At 54.4% G+C, this 22,213-nt stretch overlaps 1 protein-coding gene across 3 annotated transcripts in view; it reads left to right on the forward strand.

Annotated features, from left to right (window-relative positions):
• Positions 1 to 19,750, forward strand: part of NFATC1 (nuclear factor of activated T cells 1) — a 97,713-nt gene extending 77,963 nt beyond the window's left edge. For all 3 annotated transcript variants that reach the window (XM_060029259.1, XM_069541336.1, XM_069541337.1), the window contains one exon: positions 17,937 to 19,750. In XM_060029259.1, coding sequence (XP_059885242.1) covers positions 17,937 to 17,986 — 50 coding nt within the window. In that variant the 3' untranslated portion in view covers positions 17,987 to 19,750. The remainder of the gene's footprint in view (positions 1 to 17,936) is intronic.
• The last annotated feature ends 2,463 nt before the right edge of the window (positions 19,751 to 22,213 follow it).

Raw genomic sequence — 22,213 nt, forward strand, 5'->3', positions numbered from 1 at the left:
CACAGTCCATAACATTTAAAAATTGATAAATTAGACCTCATCAAAATTCAAAATGTTTGTGCTTCAAGAGATACCATTAAGAAAAAGAAAGACAAGGGAATTCCCTGGCAGTCCAGTGGTTAGGATTCAGCGCTTTCACCGCCAGGGCCTGGGTTCTACCCTGGGCAGGGAACTAAGATCCCACAAGCCATGCAGCACGTCCAGAAAGAGACAAGCAACATACGAGACGAACGTATGATAAAGGGCTTATATTTAGAAAATGCAAAGAACACATATCTCAGTAATAAGATAAAAAGCCTCATCAAAAACTGGGTAAAAGATTTAAATAGACATTTCTCCAAGGAAGGTATATGAACGGCTAATAAATACATGAAGATATACTCAACATCATCAGTCACAGGGAATGCCAATGAGATACCATTGCATACCTGTAAAAAATAACAGAGACAATAGCAACTTTTGGAGAGGATGTGGAGAAACTGGAACCCTCACACATTACTGGTGGGGACACGAAACAGTGCAGCCACTTCGGCAGTGTCTCAAAAGTTGAACATACGTTTGCCCTAAGACCCAACAAGTCTGTGCTTAGGCGTCTGCCCAAGAGAAATGAACACACCTGTATGTGCACACGAGGACTTGTGCACAGATGTTCTTAGCAGCATGGTGTATAACATCCAAACACTTGAAACAACCTAAACGTCCAGCAACTAGGGAATAGATAGAAAACGGTGGCATGCCCATACAATGGAGTATTACTCAGCCGGAAGGAGGAAGGAAGTACGAGTCATGCTAGGACATGGGTGAACCTTGGAAACATCACACTGAATCGAAAGGCCAGACGCAGAAGACCATGTATTCTGGTTCCATTTGTATGAAGATGTCCAGAAAGGCAACTCTGCAGAAGCAGCCAGCAGCCTGGCTTGGGGATGTTTCTGGTCTGATCTCTTGTGCAGGTTCATTAAGTACAGTTTTGTTAAAACGCAGAAGGAGAAAAGTGCTTTTGAAGCGAAGGCTTGTGTGTGCCGTGCACGTTTCCCTCTGTCCGTGGAACACGCGCAGCCCTCTTCCAGGAGTGTTGGGAGAAAATTCTAATTCTGTGTTTATACGACACGAACATAATGCTGATGGGAGAGCTTCTCTCGTGGAATAAAAATGTGTGTGCTTCTCGTTACTTACCTGTTTAGTTAAATTAAGAATTCTCTTCATCAAAACGTGGGCCGCATGCAGGACCAGCCCCAGACGTTTGCCGACCGTGGTGACGTGGGTTCTTCACGTAGGCTGGGCACACAAAATCTTGAGTCCCTTTCCCTTTTTCAGTTTGAATTTTGACACAACGTCCTTCCTTCCTTCCAGATTATAATGTGGACTCTTCCACACAGTAAAGAACAAAGAAAGTCTATTCCCCCTTTTAAAACATCCGCCCTTATCAGGCCCGGGGGACCCGGCTAATCACGGCCTGGTCCTGGGACAATGAGCCAAGCTGGCGGGCCAGGCCCCCCCCACCGGCCGCGGACGCTTATCGCTCCCAGAGCCCGGTGGCCAGCTTTCTTTTGTCCCGAAGCCGGGTAGACAGTGCTGGACGCAGTCCTTAGCCGGGGCCTGGGAGGTTTTATCGGCCCAGCCTGCCCTCCCTCCCCACGAAGGCTGCCCCATCTCTGCCCTATCAGGCCCCACAGCCTGTTATTTCAAATACTCAGGAAGGGTGCCTGGAAGAGCCCTGGGCGACAGCTAGAAAGAGGCCTGGCAGGAGGGAAGAGGGGGAGATGCCGCCGGGGCGTCTGCAGCAGACAGGGGCCTCGGCTGTGAACCGCTGGCCCGACGGCTCCCTCTGCTGCCCTGCCGGGGGTAGGGGCTCCAGGGACAGCCCTGTTTCAAGGCCTGCCCCGTCCTTTCTCCATAAGGCGGCTTGGCTGGCCGGCTAGTCTGGAGTCTCTGCAGAGAGTTTCAGCAGAGATGAGAGCTGGGCCCCAGCAGAGGCCTCAGGAGCTGACATCTCGCCTCTGACTGCGTTTGAGGTCGGAGCGTCCTGTGCAGACACGTGTGGCGTCTGCTCAGCTCGGGGACCAAAGTCTAGGGAATGAGAAGGTCACCTAGTGAGGGGCGGGGAGAGCACCCTCCTTCCCCCTCAAGGGTTTTCTCTGGAATCGGTTTTTAGGGAGGAGCCCAGGTAGGACAGCTGGCATCCTCTAGTGTTTAGGGAGAGAAATGAGACTTAAGGGCATTTCCTCTTAATTACTGTCCCTGGGCGAGATTGGTCAGGGAGGGACACGGAGCGTGGCCACGTGTCGGGGCCGCTGTCCGGAGGGGAAGGCCTGCCGTGTGCTGCTGTTGGCACGGCTCCTTGCTTTCACAGCGTCAAACTTAGAATCGCCTTTATATGTGCGTTCCTTCTTTTTCCACAGTAGCTGTTGCCAGCAAGCTGTAAACTACCCTATATCACTCAGATTTAAGAACCTAAACTTTAAAGCAAATTAAACTCTTGTTGACATTGTAATAAAAATCAGAATGGAACCGGGCAGCTCAGGAGAAGCGAAGTCAGTTATTTTTGTGGATTTAAGATTGTTTTCTGGGATTCGCAGGCTCCCAGCGCAGCGGAGTGATTTCCTCTTGGCAGACGGTCGGAGCAGAAGAGGCGGTGGACGTGGCTGGAGCGCGGTGGCCGCACGGGGCGCCACCTGGGTGTTTGCTCTGGCGTCGGCAGGGGCGCTTGCAGCCGCCCTGGAAAAGCCGCGGCCGGGCGGCTGGCCCGCGTTGGAGGCGGGGTGCTGCACAGGCGGTTTTAATGCGCTTTAGTTTGAGGAAAGAGCTCAAATCCTGTTGTCAGAGTCTGTCTGTTAACTCGGCCTTCGTGCTGGACAGAAAGCCGCAGTTGGGAGCACAGGTCGTCGTCCTTCAGAGCTCGTCCACTGATCAGGCCGCGAAACGCAGAGCAGCTGCCGCCCCCAGCTGTAGCCTGCGATGTTCTTGTGACACTGTCCTTCCCTCTCAGGAAACGGTGATTTCCACTGGATCACATGCCAGCTTTCCATCCTGCGAGCAGTTTCCTGCCGTGACGCTGCGGAATCACAGAGCTGCAGGGAGACATGCGGATAGAAACTCCGCGATGGGTGAATGTGACAAGCTGGGTGGGCTCCCTGTGGATGGGCTTTGACCTGGGCTCGCGGGCAACCTCTCCCCAGCATCGCACCCCTGCCCTCACCTGCCGTGCCCTCTTCCGCATGGCGTCCTGTTTCTCTCTGCTTTCAAGGCCAGGTCGGCTCACGACCTCTGACTCATAAACAGGCCGACATCCACCGGCCACCACAGTCGGCTGGAGCTGTCCGATCACCACCGTTGCTAAGTCTTCAGAGCCGGCCTTGGGGTCACCCAGACCCCCTGGCTCCTACCTGCCCCGCCAGGACACGGCGACACAGAGGGCAGGAGCCGGGCCATGGGGCGCGAGCCTCGCTCCGCGGGCGGCGAGCACTTAACTAAGTGGTAGGAGGGTGAGGAGGAGACGTAAAAATGCAGGATGACATTCCTTCACGGAGCCCTTCACTGTCACTGGCTGGTTAGAGGACCCCCTGGATTTAGAAACATGTCCTGCTCACCACGGGGAATTTTACAGACACTTGTGGGATTTTTTAAGGAGTTTTCATCCCTTTGCTTGCATCAGTGATCTCCGCTGGACCAGGGCTTGCTGAATACACAGTGTTTTGATAAAACGTCTTGCCTGTGCTCTTGCGCAGGAAGCTTGTCCGGCAGCTCATGGAGCAGCGGACGGTGGCCAGCAGGGAAGGCGCGGAGCTCAGAGCCCCAGCTCCTGGCCTGAGACTCCTGTCACTTCATCTCGGATCTCTTCATGCCCTGTGACGGAAATGGGCCCCTGATTTATCCTTAAGCTCACTCTGAATCCCACGTGAAAGTCCAGCACGGCTCAGGCACAGCGACGACCCCTCAAGGTGCTGCCGTAAGGCCTCGTTTATCTTCAGTCTGAGTTGACACTTACTGTGAACTAATGTTCTACATAGTTTGTTCTCTACGTAGTTTCCTTTCTTTTTTTTTTTTAAGGACGTTATTTCAAGGCTTCTTCAGAAATCAAATTTAGATAAACAGAGAAGGAATTTAAATTTCCAAACACACAGCTCCGCCCCAGGGACAGGAAGATGATGTGCAGGTTACTGTGGTTGTAACTTCACAGCTGGGCAACCAGTGCTCTGAGGCCTGCGGGGCAGACCTTGCCCAGACTCAACCTCGGTGAGGCTCCTGCAAGGGATTAATTCAACCTTCAAAGACGACAGAACCCAACCAGTATTTGCAGATTGCTTGCTCTGCTCCGGCATCGCAGGGCTGTCGAGACACGTGATTGCATCAGACTCCTGACCCCTGCGAAGTTAGAGTGGGGTCTGGGAGAGCAGGTTAAACAGCTAAATAGTATTTACAGTATAAACAACAATTCAGGATGACAAAGCAGGGCTCCAGACAGCACCCGATTGGCTGCCTAGTAAATTACGGAGGCCAGTGATTCCAGCGCTCTTGCTTTTAGGTTTGAGGGACTTAGAGATCATTTCAGGAAGGACTTTTCAGAGATGGGAGCTAAGCCTCAGAGGCTGTCTTCTCTACCTCAACTGGCGTCTCTGTTTCACTTGGGAAATTCAGTGTCACTGGGCCTGAGGCCTCTGCAGGACACATTTCCAGCCCTGGGTTCCACGTCTGTCGAGTTCGGGAGCGGTCAATTATAGAACTTCCTCCAGAAACCGGCCTGTAAGACCCTTCCCACGGGGATGTGCCCCTGGTGCCCCCCACCCCCCGGGGGTCCCCGGTCCACAGGCCTGTGCGTCCTTTCCGGGTTCTTGCAAGTGTCGTTAGAAGCGGCTGGGCCGTTCCTCAGGCTGAGAAGTGGGCTTGGGGCAGGGCGGCTCTGCAGGGCTGCTCGTTTGGGTAAGCACCGGGGGCACGGCGTCATTACATGAAGTCGATTAGAGTGCGTGCATGCCGGTCCTGCTGATTTGATTTAGAGCTAACGAAAGCTCCAGTGATGTGCTATTACAAGAAACTTAATGGCCCTTTATACTGAAGGCAGCTTCCATGGCACCTAATATACTTTGATGAATTGCTCATTACGTGCAGTGTTGGAATAGCTTCTGTAAAGATTCATAATTGGATAATCAATACAAAAATGCAGTCTTGGTTTTTGCCTTTTTCCTACCCCCAGGCCAGTGTGTCCTGAGGATTGTGGGGCCTGTCTCAGTTGCCCGAATTTTCTGACTCCTCGCCTCCCTGTCTATCGGCCTGTTTTTTCCAAATTTGCTAATTTTGAGTCATTTGCCGGCTTGGTATTGCACACTTTCTTCACGCCGTCTGTGGTTTTTCTGTTCAGATCTTTACCGAGTGAGCAAACAGGATCTGCTGTCGGTTGCTTTTGTCAGCATTCAGAGGTACAGCGTGACCCTCAAGGCGGCCTCGGAGCCGTGAGGAGGGGCAGACTGGCCGCACGGAGGCGGCGGCGGGAGTGGGCTGGCGTCTGGTCTCGGGGGAGCGGTCGGCACGGGCTGGGGGCTGCCCGGGGGGCAGGTGGGCTGCAGGCACGGGCCCTGCGCACCCTCCGTGACGTCCGTCCTGCGCCTACTCGCGCCGGCCGCGGGTGGGGCGCTGGGCGCTTGGCCGGCACTGGCGCTTGGTGCGCAGGTGACCCGTGCGAGCGGGCGGACGGGGCGGCCGCCATGTTCAGGACCCGGACGGTGGAGCCCAGGAGAAGGCTGGGGCCCTGCTACCGCGTGGCGGCCATGTCTGAGTCCGTAGGGACGGCGTGGGAGCCGGGAGCGTGCACCCGCACCCCTGACGGCGCGCGGGGGTGCGCAGGGCTCCCGAGGCCATGGTTTGGACCTTTTGCTGAAATTGAACTGGAGGCGCTGTCCTGTGAACAGCCAAGGTGTCCACGCCGCGCCCCCGCTGCCGGCCTTGCCCCGAGCCACCGGGCCCCGAAATTCTTAGTTGTCCTTCCAGAGCCGCCCCGACGATGCCGGGCCCGGACGACACCCACGCCCGGACTGTCCTCCTTAGCCGCGGAGGGCGAGCGCTGCTCTGGGCAGGGACGTGGGAAGGGCCCAGGGCGGCGTCTGCTCCCACAGCCGAGGCCTTGCGGTCCCAGCGCTCTCAGAGCTGGAGCCCTGACGGACGCACGGCCCTAGTGGGCCTGAGGCCCCGCGCATGCGGGGAGGACGGCGGAGGATGGTGCGCTCGCGCGACCCCGCAGGGAACAGTGAGGCCCGGTCGTCGGCTCGCGGCCCTCTCCCCTCCCCGCGCGGCCTGTGCACCCTAAGTGGAGGTGGTCTCGCAGGAATTCAGTCTAGGAAACGGGGAGTTGCACCAATAATAATTTAAAATACTGCTTTAAAAGCAGTATCGCCTGCAAACTATACCGATACAAGTGACAATCTCTGCGCGTTACTTCAGTTCTTTTCTCAACGCCCCGGAGGAGCCGGGCTGCGCCCAGTGGCCGAACGCAGCTGTGCCCTCCCTGGGCTGCCCAGGGCCTGTGGTGCAGCACCTCTTCTCAACGATTTGAACGATAGCTTAGAATATTTTGAAGGTGAGAAGAGTGTGCTTTTCTGTCCACAGGGGTGTAGGCGTGGCCTTTACGGCAGCAGCTCTGGAAAATTGTCTTTAAGGTAAATCTCTTGTGTGGTACCGAAGGCTTCCTGTCTGCCCCCTGTCCATCCCCCAGCTAGCCCAGGGACCCCCAGACTCTCGTGGGCTCAAATGCAGTCTTCGGGGATCTACTTAGAACGTTCAGTGGGTCTGGGTGGGCCTAAGCGTTGGCATCCTCCCAGCTCAGGCGGCACGAGGACCCGGCCTGGGCAGCGGGCATGGCCGGGGGTGGGGAGTGGGGGTGATGGCCGGGCAGAGCGCGGGGCCCTCGTGTCCCTGTCGCTGCAGGACCGTGGGTGCTGAGCCAGCCCGTCCCCAGCTTCTCTCTGATCGTGGTGCTGTTGCTGAATTATGAAAATTCCAGATGTCTGCTGGGGCAGAATGGACAGCGTAAAGGGGCCCGCAGCCCCTCACCCTGATTCAAGGCCGGGTGCGGGGGGGTAGTAGGGCACTGTCACTGCATCTGCCACCTCATGCCGAGATGTTTAAAAATCAGTCCCGGACTCGCATCTTTCACCCTGTGTCCTCCAGACACGGGCATCCTTTTTGTTTTTTCCATTTGTTTTGGCTGCGCTGGGTCTTCGTTGTGGTGCGCGGGCTTCTTATTGCAGTGGCTTCTCTTGTTGCGGAGCACGGGCTCTAGGTGTGCGGGCTTCAGTAGTTGTGGCTCGCAGCCTCAGTAGTTGTGGCGTGCAGGCTCAATAGTTGTGTTGCACGGGCTTAGTTACTCCGTGGCATGTGGGGTCTTCCCAGACCAGGGCTCGAACCCGTGTCCATTGCATTGGCAGGCGGATTCTTAGCCACTGCGCCGCCAGGGAAGTCCGACAGGCATCCTTTTAAATGGCCATTTTTTGACACGATCACACCTAACAGAACTACCGATGATGCTCGGGTGAGGTGAGGGTTTAGTTCAAGGTCACGGTTAGCTTTGAGGTGTGGTTTCTTTTCCTGCGAACCCAGCGTCTTCCTGTGCTTCCTTCACGAGCAGCATCTTCTGACCAAAACTGGCGCCAGGTGGGGGGTCGGGTCCCACGGGGGCCCAAGTGCCCCAGACTCGGCGTGGGCGTGTCTGACCTCACTGTCCCTTCTGACGCCCCACAAAGTAAGACCAGCCACGTGGTGTGTGTCTTGGGCCTTAGGGCGCCCTGACGTCACGTGCCCGCCGCCAGAGCAGGGCCTGTGCTCCCGCAGCCGGGTGACGGGGGCAAACCTGCCAGCCCACGGTGGCTCCTCGTCCGCGTGCATTTCTTCTATTTTGTTTTTTAATTAAAGTGCTTTTAAATTTGCTATTTATGCAACTCTGTTAGTTTCATCACTGGGGCAGCGTGGTTTCTAGCGGCACAGAGCAGGCCCTGGAAAAATGCTTGCTGGTGATTTAATGACCCCAGCGAGCAAAGCAGAGTGAGTTTGGCACAGATGAAGTAATGGCGCCGGTCGCATGGAAAGCATTCACTGGTACACACCAGAGGGAGGGGGACGAGCCAGGGGACCCTCCCGGTTAGGGGGCCGCCCCCTCCCCACGGGCCCTGGAGTTTCCACGCGGGGCGTTTGCGCTATTTGGCGTATTCAGGCTAAATAAGGAAGCAGCCACGGAGGTAGGACAATTATTCTGCTTTAATGGCTGGCAGCTCCACCTAACAATGGTGTCCATCAGAGCCAAGCCTGCATCCAGCTGGGAGGGTCATATTTTATTAAAACCGTGACTTGTCGTCATCCAGTCCCTCCGCTGTCCCATTCTCTCCTTCCAAAAATAGCAGGCCCCGTGGCAGTGGCTTATTATGATTAAAAAGATAAAAATAAGTGAAGGCTGAAATAGGTCCAGGACACCCGAGGTAACACGAGAACTTACTTTTTAATGAAACTTGAGAAACTGTTTTATTTTCCACTGCTTCACAAAGCATCTCTGGAAAAAAAAAAGAAAAGCAGAAAAGGATTTTAGTGATGTTGCAACTCTGCATTTTCAGAATTACAGCAGTTGTGATGCGCTCGTGGCAAAATCACCATTTTCAGCCCAGAGTCTCATGGAGGCAGCGCCTCCCGAGGTGGGTGGACAGGGGCTGCTGGTGGACCAGGTGCGGCCACACTGTGGACACAGAGGCCACCGGACCGGGGAGACGACTGACCCGGGCCCACCTGTGGGGAGGCGGACTTGCCAGGAGGCCGCCTCTTCCCAAGACACTAAACACCCACACGGGAGCCACCACCTCACGTTTCCTGCACCTGAGCTGATGCCCCCTCCCAGTGGCACCGGAGCACGTGCTTCCCTGGCTGTGCCCTGATCTCTGAATTGCGGCTTTAATCGTGTTGAACCTCGGCTTAGCTCACGTCCACTTTGCTCCCCGAAGTGAGACCTGAGTGTAAATTCGCAGTGCAAGCGGGGACGGCGTGTGTCCTCACCTGGGGCACGTGTGTCCCAGCGGTAACAGAGTCGCAGCAGCGACAGTCCGTACGTCCATTAGGATTCTCAGCCACCACCAAGGGGCTTCCTTATCCAAGAATCGTTAGATCTGCAGGCTTAGCACAGCACATGGCATCTGGAGACTTCCTAGAAGTTAGCTCTTTAGGAAGAGGTTTGGCCTGAGACATCTTTACTTCTGTCCACCCAAATTATCATCCTCTCAGGTTACAATACTAACTTCAGCCAAAGGTGTATTTTCTGGGAAAGTTAGCAAATAGTTTTTTTAATTATCTTTTAGTTATAAGAATGGGAAAGAATGTCCTTCCTGTTTTGTTTTGCTCTTCAAAAAGCTATTCTGGCTTTCCCTTAAAAATAGAAATGTTTTTGATGACTTGTCCTCTGGAAGAATATGCATTTTTCTGTCCCTCGGAGGAAAATGGAGTGGGCAAGTAACAGCAGCTTCCGTGCCATGCGTTTATTTCTGTAGAGTGTTTAATTTGATGGTGAGCTTTGACGGAAAGAATCGTGGTACCTCCTGCATCGTGTGGTGTGTTGGAACGGGGATGGGGACAGAGCTCTACGGGGCCCGCAGTGGAATCGCCAAGACCTTCTTTGTTCCCTGGATCGCTCTTGTTTAAAGGACATCGATGCTTTAAAGAAATCGTCCTCTCCGTGAAAGCAGCATCGCAGAACGTTGTAAAGCCAGAGATGGAAAGAATGACAGTATCCCTGCTGGGCTGGCTGCTTTACTAAGTAGCAGTAGATAAATACTGTTAGTTTTTAAAAATTCGTAGTACAGTTCCTTTCCTTATTGGAACTGACATAACTATTGGAAAAGAGAAAGACGCTTTAAAGTGTGTTGTATGTAGTTAAGTATGTAATCATGGAATTTGGCTAGTGTGATGAGCTATATCAACAAATACGTTTTTTTTAATTCACACAAAGGTATTATTTGTAAAGTATGGTCCTCATCCGAGTTAATTAAGCTTTTTTTTCCTAAGCGAGGATTAAACAGTGTGGCTAGGTTAACACTGCTGAACTAGATTTCTTATCCTCTAACCTCAAGCCCAGGCCTGAGAAACTAGGATGGTGTCTGTGTGAAGGCCAGCCGGAAGGTTCTAGCACCTGCTTCTCCTGGCCCTTCCTTCCCCAAGCCCCGCAGGCAGGGCCACGTCTCTGCTGGGGTCCCGACAAGGGAAAGGGACAGAGCCCACCGCCGCTCCCAGCCTGGGGCCAGGCACAGGCAGCTTTCCCGCTGCTTTTTCCGGTCGTCACTCACAGCTGTGTCCGATGAGCGACTAGCGACACTGCCGGTTCTCTGACCAACGAAAGGACGTGGCTGATGTTCTCATTAACCTGAAAACCCTACACAGATACCGGTTCTGACAATGAAGGGATCCACACACACGTTGTCAGAAATAAGGAAACTGAAAGAGTTGAGGTGGCCCTGTCCCTCATCCCGCTTTGTGTCTTGTGGTTGAACCCAGACTTTGCATTAACTGCAGACCAGGGCGGCTGCCACTCACACGCCCAGTCGTTTTCTCTTTTTCCGACAGTCGGTAAATTGAAAGTTCACCAGAAGGTGCTAGAGCACTTCTCTTCCCTTTACCCATGCAGGATGGCGAGCCCGCTGATGCAGGCTTCTCAGCGGCCATCCCGCCACATTGAGACAGACCGAGGGGCTGCCCTGTCGCCAGCCCCTCTGCCCGGGCTGCCTCCCCCAGGGAGGCCCCTGCCGTCCCCGCCGTGTGAGCACTGGTGCGTCTCCTGCCCTCTCTGGTCCCATCCAAAGTAAGAATCAGAGCAGTAGCTGCCCCCCAGAGCTGGGAAGATGCGGGGGCATGCCTTTCCCAGCACACAGAACTCTAACCCAGGAGGAATCTGTTTCTCCCTCTGACATGACTGAGGAGTTCCCCGATTCTTGGGGCAGAAAGGGGCCTTAGTCAAGCCTCCTGTTGTCACAGAGAAAACCTCCAGGCCCCACAGGGGCAGGACAGTCTCAGGGGGGCTTTGGAGGCAGAATGAGGAAAGGACGGGTGGCCTTTGTCCAGCACTTTCCCCACAGCGTGTTCAGGGCGAAGGCCTTGTATCAGGTTTTCTAAAGGAAGGTCACAGGCTGCTCACACGTCTCTGAGTGATGGTTTGAATGCTACAACGTGGACATGGCAAGAACTTAGGTCTGAGAGAAGTTGAAAAAGTAAAGGATGCTTGGCTTCGAGGTTGCCCACTGGCGTCGGAGGAGCCGGGGCCCAGGTGCTGCCCAGGGAACCCGGGCCGGGCCGTCTTTAGAAACAGCTCCACCTTGAAGCCCTCTGTGGCTTCTGTCGCGCCGTAGGGGTTGCTTTATATTTTGACTCTGACCACGTGCTGTCCTGTGTTTCCTGGGGGTGTCGGGGACCTGCTGGGTGTCAGGACCCTGGGCTTTCCGTCGTAGTCATTCTTTCCTCTCGCAGAGCAAAGTGATGTTATTATCACTGTGGTCCAAGTCCCGATTATTCAGAGTCGAACACAGAAGCATACATATCGCTTCTTCACTTAGAGTCAGGGAAGCGGGGCTGCTGCTGATAAAGTCCTGGGACCGATAAGGCCGTGAGGCTGGCTGTGAGGACCCGCCTCGGGGCTGGGAGGGTGAGAGGCCCCCCGCCAGCCACGGCCCCTGCGCTTTGACGGCCGCCCGCTGCTGCTCGGATGTCAAATATGAAAACCAAGTCAAGTCGGGTAGAATAGTGAGAAGAGAAGCGTGAGAAGCCCGCCAGGTGCCTCGGCGCGGGGCAGCTCTCGCTCAGAGCCTCCCCGGGCTGCTCATGTGACAGGCTGGCGCGGCTGCGGCGTTGGGGTGACGTTCCTGCGACAGCGGCCAGCATGCCCCCTCCTGGCGCCGGTACCTGCGCCAGCAGGTTGGTACCGACCAGCTCATCTGCCGTCGGTTCTAGAGCCGGGGCCGTGCTGCTGGCGTGTGGCTCCCCAGGGCAGGGGAAATAGTCCTCGGTCACCTGCAACTTGTCCTCCTTTTTGAAAAAAAGTTTCTGAAGCACGTAAAAGCTATACAGGAAAAATGACTGAAAGAAAAGGTCTTTTTAGCTCAGACACAGCACCGTGTGTGTGTGGTGGCTGGTGGGTGTGTTGATGTTTTGTTCTGTTGGAAGAGAATGTGCACAGGAGAGGAAAGCAGTGGCTGTGCCCTCGCCTCCCCTCGCCTCTGTGTTCTGACCGGCTTCGCCGCGGAGGACGTGAGGACCAGGGACAGAAGGGACCTGGGGGTGGGGGCAGGCCCGGGAGGAGGGGACGAACAGGCAGGGGTCCCGAGGGCTGGGCTGTGCCCGTCCACCTTTCCCCTGCGCCTTCCCGACTTTCCCGGTGAGCACTGAGAGGAGAGCAGTTCACGCCGGCCCTGTGGATCTGCCCGTGGAGCCGGGAGGGAGCAGCCTGGAAGCTCCCAGAGCCGCGGGGCGTGCGGCCCCAAGTCCCGATCTCAGCTTCTCCCCTGTCACTCAAGGGCAGCGGCCCCGTTCCCACTGGCCAGGCCTCCATCGTCACACTGCCTGCCTTGTCTTTCTCGAGGGGTTGCTGCAGAATGAAGAACGATGTACGTGCGAGGGCTTAGAAATGAACGCTGAAGGCTGCGTAGGTGTTGGGTGAATCCGTGGTTTGTGCGTTCCTTAAGATATGTCTTGAGATCCTTAGTTTAGCATTCAGAAACCAAGCACTCAGAAACGTGGGAGCACTTTGCTTAAAGGTTAGGCGTCGAGAGGGGAGAAATACATAAACACTGTTTGGACTCACAGTTCCTTTTAGGTTTGCACTGTCCTCAGGATCGTCACACAAAACCCACACGCGAAACCTGAGAGATGAGCCGTGGATGTTTCACTGCAACGTGAAGCTCTGACGCCAACTGTTCTCAAAGGGGGGCTCAAAAGAAGAAACTCAGATATGAAAGTACAAATATTTTACTTTAAAAAGGACGTTTCACCTTATTAGTTAATTTACATGCTCATTTACGAATAGCAGAGACATCTTTCTATAGTGTCAGGAAGGATATTTACAAATATCATGCAAGTACAGGTGAAAAGCTATGCCTGTACTTTGTACATGTTAGTTTTGGTATTTTAAAAAATGCTGCCTTCCTTTTCTCTCAATTCCAGATTTCTATAGAGAGGTGGATTTGTGTGTGTATCAGATATACACGTAACACCCTGCGTACGTACCCCAGATTGAAACAACAATTCAAACTGCCACATGAGTTTTAGAAAAAAAACAAGAGTTTCCACCTTAGGAGCATTTTAGAGAAAAATTAAATATAAGGGAAAAAACCCTTCTTATTAAATTGTGGTATAACAGCTCACCACATCCTGTTGCAAGGACATCTGACGTGAAGCGGAGCAAAGGTTCCTCTTTCAGGTTCCTGACGATCCGTGAGGGTCACATGTTACCTGCAGTTCAAAATACTTCTGTAAAGATAAAAAAACCTCTGTGTCGGTGGAAAAGCTGAATAAGAAGATGGAAATTATCAGTAGAGAGAAGACATTGTGGGAAATCGTAGGTGTCACCGGCACAACCATATCAAAGAGAGAAAGCCACCCCCAAAATAACCCACGCAGAGCCCCGCGGCCGGGACCGACACGGCGCGGACCCGTGACCTCACGGAGGGAAGATAGGATGTGGCTGGGCGGCGGGGGGCCCCAGGACCCTGTGCTCCGCGCCCTCGCCCACCGTCAAAGGCCCCTCCACCTCAGCAGCCCTTCCCTGATGTGGTCTCTCTTTATCCATCTGTGAAATGGGACCGTCATGGCTTCCCTACAGGGTTCCTGTCCAGATTGTGTCTCTGGAAGAGAGTGAGGTCTGGGCGTCCACCCTCAGCCGTGTGGACGCTGTGTGAAGCGTCATCTGCCGTGGGGCTCCTGGCCGTCCAGCTTCACTTTGGGCAGCTGCCCGGCTCAGGCCCCGCGGCGCTCAGGGAAGATGCTGGAGGATGTTTGTGCGTGTGGGGTGGTTCTTGAGTCTGTTCCTAAAAGGAATGAAACCCTGTGACTCCAGCCTGACCTTGCCAGGTGTGGACAGCAGTGGGTCCAGCTGACAGGTTGTCCTCAGGGAGGCTCGTCAGATACCACTGACCCGCCGTGATGGGCAAGAGCTTCGGCTGCCCTGGCGCATCCCGTGCCGCTCTCCTGAGGGCTCCCGACGGGGCCAAAGGAGGACAGGGCCGAGCCTCACTCAGAGAGTAGCCACGCCATGGCCTGCGTCTGGGCCCAGAATGTCCAGGACACATCGAGCAATGGCGCCCCCTCCGAGGTTCAGGCGCCCCAGTGGGTAGTAGGGGGAAGCCCACTTCTGAGGCTCCTTCCCCTTTTCTCTTGTCAGACAGATGTTATTTTTCCTGTGGTCTGCATAACCCTGAGTAACTAAAAGATTTGCAGCTACTCTGCTGCTGCCTTACTACCCCTCAGGCCTCCCTCCCAATTCCCCTCATTATTACTCCTCAGGCCTCCCGCCCAATCCCCTTCATCATTACCCCTCAGGCCTCCCTCCCAATACCTGTGATTATTACCCCTCAGGACTCCCTCCCAATTCCCTTCATTATTACTCCTCAGGACTCCTTCCCAATTCCCTTCATCATTACCCCTCAGGCCTCGTTCCCAATTCCTGTCATTATTACCCCTCAGGCCTCCCTCTCAGATCCCTTCATTATTACCCCTCAGGCCTCCATCCCAATTCCCTTCATCATTACCCCTCAGGCCTCATTCCCAATTCCTGTCATTATTACCCCTCAGGCCTCCCTCTCAGATCCCTTCATTATTACCCCTCAGGCCTCCCTCCCAATTCCCTTCATTATTACTCCTCAGGTCTTCCTCCCAATTCCATTCATTATTACCCCTCAGGCCTCCTTCCCAATTCCCTTCATCATTACCCCTACGGCCTCCCTCCCAATTCCTGTCATTACCCCTCAGGCCTTCCACCAATTCCTGTCATTATTAACCCTCAGGCCTCCCGCCCAATTCCTGTTATTATTACGCATCAGGCCTCTTTCCTAATCCCTTTCATTATTACTCCTCAGGCCTTCCTCCCAATTCCCTTCATTATTACCCCTCAGGCCTCCCTCCCAATCCCCTTCATCATTACCCCTCAGGCCTCCCTCCCAGTCCCCTTCATTATTACCCCTCAGGCCTCCCTCCCACTCCCCTTCATTATTACCCCTCAGGTCTCCCTCCCAATTCCTGTCATTATTACCCCTCAGGCCTTCCTCCAAATCCTGTCATTATTACTCCTCAGGCCTCCTTCCAATCCCCTTAATTATTACCCCTCAGGCCTCCCTCCCAATTCCTCTCATTATTACCCCTCAGGCATCCCTCCTAATCCCCTTCATTATTACCCCTCAGGCCTCCCTCCCAATCCCCCTCATTATTACTCCTCAGGCATCCCTCCCAATCCCCTTCATTATTACCCCTCAGGCCTCCCTCCCAATACCTGTCATTATTACTCCTCAGGCATCCCTCCCAATCCCCTTCATTATTACCCCTCAGGCCTCCCTCCCAATACCTGTCATTATTACTCCTCAGGCATCCCTCCCAATCCCCTTCATTATTACCCCTCAGGCCTCCCTCCCAATCCCCTTCATCATTACCCCTCAGGCCTCCCTCCCAATCCCCCTCATTATTACTCCTCAGGCATCCCTCCCAATCCCCTTAATTATTACCCCTCAGGCCTCCCTCCCAATCCCCTTCATTATTACCCCTCAGGCCTCCCTCCCAATCCCCTTCATTATTACCCCTCAGGCCTCCCTCCCAATTCCCTTCATTATTACCCCTCAGGCCTCCTTCTGAATCCCCTTCATCATTACCCCTGAGGCCTCCCGCCCAATTCCTGTCATTATTGCTCCTCAGGCCTCCCTCCCAATTCCCTTCATTATTACCCCTCAGGCCTCCTTCCCAATCCCCCTCATTATTACTCCTCAGGCCTCCCTCCCAATTCCCTTCCTCATTACCCCTCAGGCCTCCCGCCCAATTCCTGTCATTATTATCCCTCAGGCCTCCCTCCCAATCCCCTTCATTATTACCCCTCAGGCTTCCATCCCAATTCCTGTCATTATTACCCCTCAGACATTTTTCTACCGCTCTTGCTGGTCTTACTAGAATCAGATTTCTGCTCTGGGACTTTCATTGTCCTAAACCCTTAGCGGGAAGGCATACCCCAGTTCTGTGTGGTACGATTGAACTTTCACGCCTCCTCTTCATGTGGGACCTTGTTTACCACTGTTCCCACCGTGCAGGGCCTGCTTTGAGGTTTTGACTCTAATTTCTCTTCTGGGTGGAGGTGGCCCCGCCGCCTCCCTTCCCCCCGCCCAGTAGCACCTGCCACCCTGTGGGAGGGACTCTGGCCCATGTGTGGCCCCAAACCTTTCGCTTTTCTCAGAACCGTTTAGGAAGCCCCACTGGGCCCACGGCCTAGGCTGCTTTAGGACAAATGCGATGGTGGCCACGAAAGCACCTTGTAAACTGTCGCTTGCTGAGTGAATACAGGGCGCAGGGCTCTGTGGTGCCAGTGCTGTCACACCTCGTGTGTGGGTCCCCCCCACACACACACTGTATCTTTCTAGTACGTTCCACACGCTTGGCCTGAGACAGAGACACCCTGCGTGCAGGTGCGGCCTGTCCTGACCCAGACCAAACCCCCAAGAGACCGGGACGTTGTGAGTGTTCTTGTCAGAATGTTCTTTCATGGCGACGTTCTGCGAGGTGTGGACGGAGAGGAGCTCCGGCCCTGGTGGCCCGAGTCCCGCCACCCCATGCCCCGGGCGGCCGAGTGGCACAGAGACGGCCCACCACCCAGGAGCTGCCCGCGCCCTGGGCCTCGTCCTGGCCTCCTTGGTGGCCGGGTGAGCACAGTCCCTCCGCTGTTTACCGTGCGAGGCAGGGCCGGCTGCAGAGGACGTGTGGTGCACATCAGGCGGCCGTGTCGGTCAGGCGTGTCCCCTGCAGGCCGCTGCCTGGCGCCCCCTTCCCGCGTGCTGGCGGCCCCTCGGGAGGAGCCCGGGTCTGGGGTCCGCAGGGCGGGCTCCTGACTGAACCAGGGCCAGCGCGTTCTGTTATCAGTTCCCGTGACACAATTCCTGGTTCCCCCGCTGGGCCTTATTATTGTTATTCTTAAAAATAGTTGGGGGGGGGTGTTGAAAGGCAGTTTGGGGAAGGGAGTGGGCTCGGGAAACGCACTCCACTAATTGCTCCAGGAAGCCGCCCTGGGCTGGGCGGGGGCCCTGCAGAAACACACGTTTATCTGGCAGTAGAGGGAGCCCAGGCAGTTCCCGTGACGCAAGCACGTCCCCACCTCTGAGCCCTGCGAGTGGTGGTGACAGCCTCTGGGCAGCATTTCCCCATCTGGTGCCGTGATGGGGGGCAGATGCCGTGCAGGTCACTCCCGTGGCCTTTGCCAGCTCCTCTCACTTCCCCTCCGGCTGCCAAAAATCACAGGCCGATCGTGGACACGAACAACGGGACAGACGTGAAGGAAGAGCCCCGAACAAAGGGAGGCCCAGGCCCGGGAGGCCAGCGCTCCTCCCCGAGCTGCCCTGGCCCGTCTGACCACGAGGCCACGGAGAGGGGCCCACGGGGCGAGGACTTCACCGGGGTGCTTCCGCTGCAGGGTTTATCTTTTGTTTTCGCAAACCTGCGGGAGCACAGGCTGCGCACCGGCGCCTGGGTCAGTTGTCGGGACCTGAGGCCGAGGCCTAACTGGTGTCTGGAATCACAGTGCCGGCTCCCGGGCAGCTGTGTCCTGCCGGCTCAGGACACCTCATCCTCTGGGGACACCTTTTCACAGGCTGAACATAACTGACTGATGGAATTTCTGGTGATTTATGTAAGCTCGTGTGCAGAGTCCTGTCTCTCTAATGCTCTCTATCTTTGCTTTCTTGCAGTAAACGAGATAATACGAAACGACCTCTCCAGTACCAACCTCCACTCGTAGTCGGCAATTGGGACTCTCAGAAGCTGCGTGGTGTTGATTCGACGGTGACAACTGAGTCAACAGACTGAACTCACACCTGGTACCACTCGGAACTTCCACCTTAGTGAAGGCTTAGATCATTCGTACAAAGAAGTAGCTCAAGGAAGGAAGAAAAGACCACTCCATCTTCTGAAGGAAAGTCATCTCAAGAAGGAGACGAAGGTGGGTGGGTAGGGGAAGCACAGAAGACAGACCGTGTGGTGCGCCCCTCGTGACCGCAACCCGACGTGGCAGCCTGACCCCAAGCGTACCCTTCAGGCACCCCTGCATTTCATACTGGAAGTGCCTTATTTAAGCAGACCGCAGCAGCCGGGCATCATGGGATTGAGCATTGAACTGGCTACCAGGAGAGTATCTGTAAGAGCAAAAGCTGTAAAGACATTTCGTCATGAGGCTTCATCCTATGTATAAATTAAGAGAATACTGGCTAGCCGGGCATGGTGAGGAAAACCTAGCACGTTTCCTACTTTCTTCACCTTTTCCTGGGCTGTAATATACAATTCTGTTGCCTTACTCGGTGCATTTCAGAACTCTTCCAAGGTGTCATCTCAGCTCTTTCATGACTGCCTTCCCTACCCTGTGTTACTCAAGCCTTAGGGCTGTTCATTATAGCATGTTAGGATTTTGTTTTTAATCTGGCTTCGAACATAGCACAGGTAAGTTGAATAGCACAAGGTAGGTGACTGGACAAAAAAAGAAATCTATCTGTCTCGGGATGGATCTTGAATTTGCATGCGTGTACATCTATAGCCGCGTATTTATGTATAAGCATAACGGAGGTGGTGATACTCACTCTTCGCCCAGCAAGGGCGTCCATGTCAGCAATAACCAGTATCCATTCTGGAAAATTCACCTGAGGCTCCAAACCCAGCTTCCCAGCCACTTCCGAGGGGGCGTCACCCACCCCCCGGGAGGTCTGTGTGTTTCCCTCTCCTGCAGTTAACCAAGCACTTTAAAAGCCGGGAGAGGTGCGTCCACAATACCGTCTGTTACCAAACAGCAAAATTGGAAAGAAACTATAAATAACGTTACAGAAGGAGTGTAATATATTTGTTCAGCTGTAAGATTATTATTTCACAGAAGCCTTATAATTCTGCTTCATCTAAGGAAACGATAACCAAAAACAGCGTTTAATATGTGGTGACTGTAGTGTGTTTCCAGACTAGTTACTGTTACCAGATAGGTTAGTGTGAGCTTTACTACTGCATTTTGTACCCTTAACAGCTTAGTACGCGTTATTGCTAGCAGTGACCTGTCGTTTCACGTAACCAAAAAGCATGGTTTTAACGAAAACATGTTTAACCTGATGACTGTGCCTTAGGAACTCACGCCCCCTCCTGGAACTCCGCCCAATTGGCACCCTCGGGGGAGGTGACAAGTCCTGTCACCAGACTCGGCGTTTTGGTGGGGAAAGCGCTCTCCCACAGAAAGAATTATTTTAAAAATGTTCTTCTGTACGATCACGTCTTACTTTTTTTTAAGTCACAGAACCGAAAATCTGAAAGCCATATTTGTAACATTTGCACATTACTGTGAAGAGCTGAAGATATATGGCTTCGTGTACATATGACCCTGCCTTCCCGCCCGAAGCCCTGCCTGCATTTAGCCTCCTAGGAGTTGCATGAGACATTTCTCGGGAGACTGTCCTATGGAAAGGAAGTGTTTGATACTGTGTTAGCTCTCTTTGTAGTTAGAAAATCGATTCAATAAAGCAATATTTTTTTGCTGGACAATCTTAGTTTGAGAGTGATTCTTCCCACGTGTGGAAAATCCTTCTCTGTTCTTAAGCGCGTTCTCTGCTGTAGGTCCGTGTACTTCTGTGTCTGTAAGAGGGGCTTCCCGCTGAGCAGTGTGAGGGGTGTGTCTTTCCTCCTTCCACGTCGGGGAGGCCGTCAGCATCTCTGCCCAGAGACGGAGCCTGGCGAGGCCTCCCACGCTCACAGGAGACCCGCCATCGCCGGACAGGATGAGGCGAGTGGCCGCCTGGCTTTGCCGTCTCCTTCTAGTTCTTGCAGCACCCTCCCTGCCCCTACCCCCAGCCCCTGCCTCAGGCTTGGGTGGGAGAATAGCATCTAGTTGTTGATAAAGCAAGCGTGACACCTGGAGCTTCTCTAGGGATGAGTGCCCTGAATTATGGAAACAATATTTTGCATTCAGGACTTTCAAACCGCGAGAATTCCTGTTTCTCTGGCCAGAAGGTTTACAGATTGAGGTAAAATCCTAGAAGAATCTCATCAACGCAGTTAGCAACAGACTCTCCCAGCCGTTTCTGTGCCGACGCATTTGAAGGGAACCCAACGCTAATGTCCACAGGAGCTTGGGGAATCGGGGACACACGCAGAGGGCCTGGTGGGGTTGTGGACAAGGTACCCTCGAGCCCCCCGGTCCGGCTGGAGAGCTGGGCTCCAAAGGGAGTCCCGGAGCCTGGGGGGCGCAGAGGAGGGCAGAGCTCCGCCCGCCTTGCTGAAGAGTGTGCTGGAGGCTGTTAGTTTCAACGTGAGTTTTTACAAGCCCACCCCCATTCCCAACAACAGCGTTTTATATTCCAGAAATAAAAATGCACGTTTATAAAACGATGCTTTCTGCAGAGGAGGCTGGGCTTCTGCGAATACGCGTTTACTTAGTGTTGTTTCTTCTCTGTTGCTCTTGAATAATAAGGAAAGATGCCCACCAGCTTGTTTCCTGCGGGCAGCTACTGTGTTTTGCGCAAGCGTATAGACCCGGAGCGTCGCGTCACTTCCCACCCGCCCGCGACGTCCGGGGTGACCTCGGCCCTGCAGGAACCGGGCAGGTGCGGCCCCAGAGCCGCTGACGCGGGACAAGCGGGGCAGCCTCGAGGGGCTGCCCTGCTGACCTCCCTTCTCTCCCCCTCCCGCGCTGCCTGCGGTTCCAGCCCGGCCCCAGCCCAGGACGGGACAGTGTGAAGAAAATCTGCTAAACGTCAGACCAAGTGCAGCCCGAGCAGAGCTCGCCGTGGGAGCACCCCTGTCTGCCCGAGGGCACCCCTGTCTGTCCGAGGGCGCCCCTGACCTGAGGAGGCGGGTCCCCGGCTGGTTGGAAGACTTCCTGCAGCCCCCGACCCTGTCACCCAGACAGGCTGCTCCCTCCCCGCCACCTGGGATGCGTGGGCTCCGCCCTGGCTTCGAGGAGGGACCCGCGGGCCCAGCTGCTTCGATCCGTGGATCCCCGCCGTTGGCCCCAGCCAACGATACTGCAAGGAGGGGGTCTCTGCGCCACTCGCATTACATATTCCTTCAGAAATACGTTCCGCGTTGCAATATATAAACTGCATTTGAGTTGATGTGTTTGCGGAGAAGAAATTGAAAGAAGAAAGACCGGAGCGGCTGAAGCGGAGAGAAAAGGGCCAGATGTGGGAGAAGTCCTTGCTCCACTGTGTTTTCTCAATTAAGGTAAAATTCACAGAAGGTGAAATGAGCCGATTTAAAGTGCACAGTTCGGGGCGTTTGGTACCTTCACAGTGTTGTGTGGCCACCACCTGTGTCCCCAGAAGGAAACCCTGTGCCTGTGAGCCGTCCCTCCCCGCCCCGTCTCCAGCCCCCGGGAGCCACGTTAATTCTGCGCGTGGGTTCCTACGGGCTGGATGCTTCATGGCCTCTTTCGCGGGGCAGAGTGATTTCAAGGTTCATCCACATCACGGCACTTACCACAGCTTCGTTCCTTGTGGCCAGATACTACCCACTGTGCGGATGGACCACACTTTGTGTCCATCATCAGCCGATGGACATCTGGGCTGTTTCCACCTTTTGGCTACTGTGAGTAACGCTGCTCTGAACATTCGTATATGAGTTTTTGTTCCAGCCCCTGTTTGCCGTTCTCTGGGGTACACACCTGGGAGTGGAATTCCTGGTAATATTGTAATTGTGTGTTTTCCTTCTTGAAGAACTGCTTTCCCGTGTTCAATTTTTAGATTATCCGTCCCTCAGACAGACTCTGGATCACTAACCTAATCTGGAATCACATATGTGAAGCACATTGTATTTATAATTCTTTGTGCCAAAAAAATTACACTAACGATAAGATGACTACGTGTTCGTTGATGCCCATGCAGCTCTCACCCGTGCCCTCCACAGCCTCTTGGGTGGAATCAACCTGTCCTGGTTCCTGCCAGGAAACTGGGGCCTCTGCCTGGGAGCCTGAGTTGTTCAGGTGGTACCAACCAGGCCCCAG

This window comes from Delphinus delphis, chromosome 13, assembly GCF_949987515.2.
Source record: "Delphinus delphis chromosome 13, mDelDel1.2, whole genome shotgun sequence".
Lineage (NCBI taxonomy): Eukaryota > Metazoa > Chordata > Mammalia > Artiodactyla > Delphinidae > Delphinus > Delphinus delphis.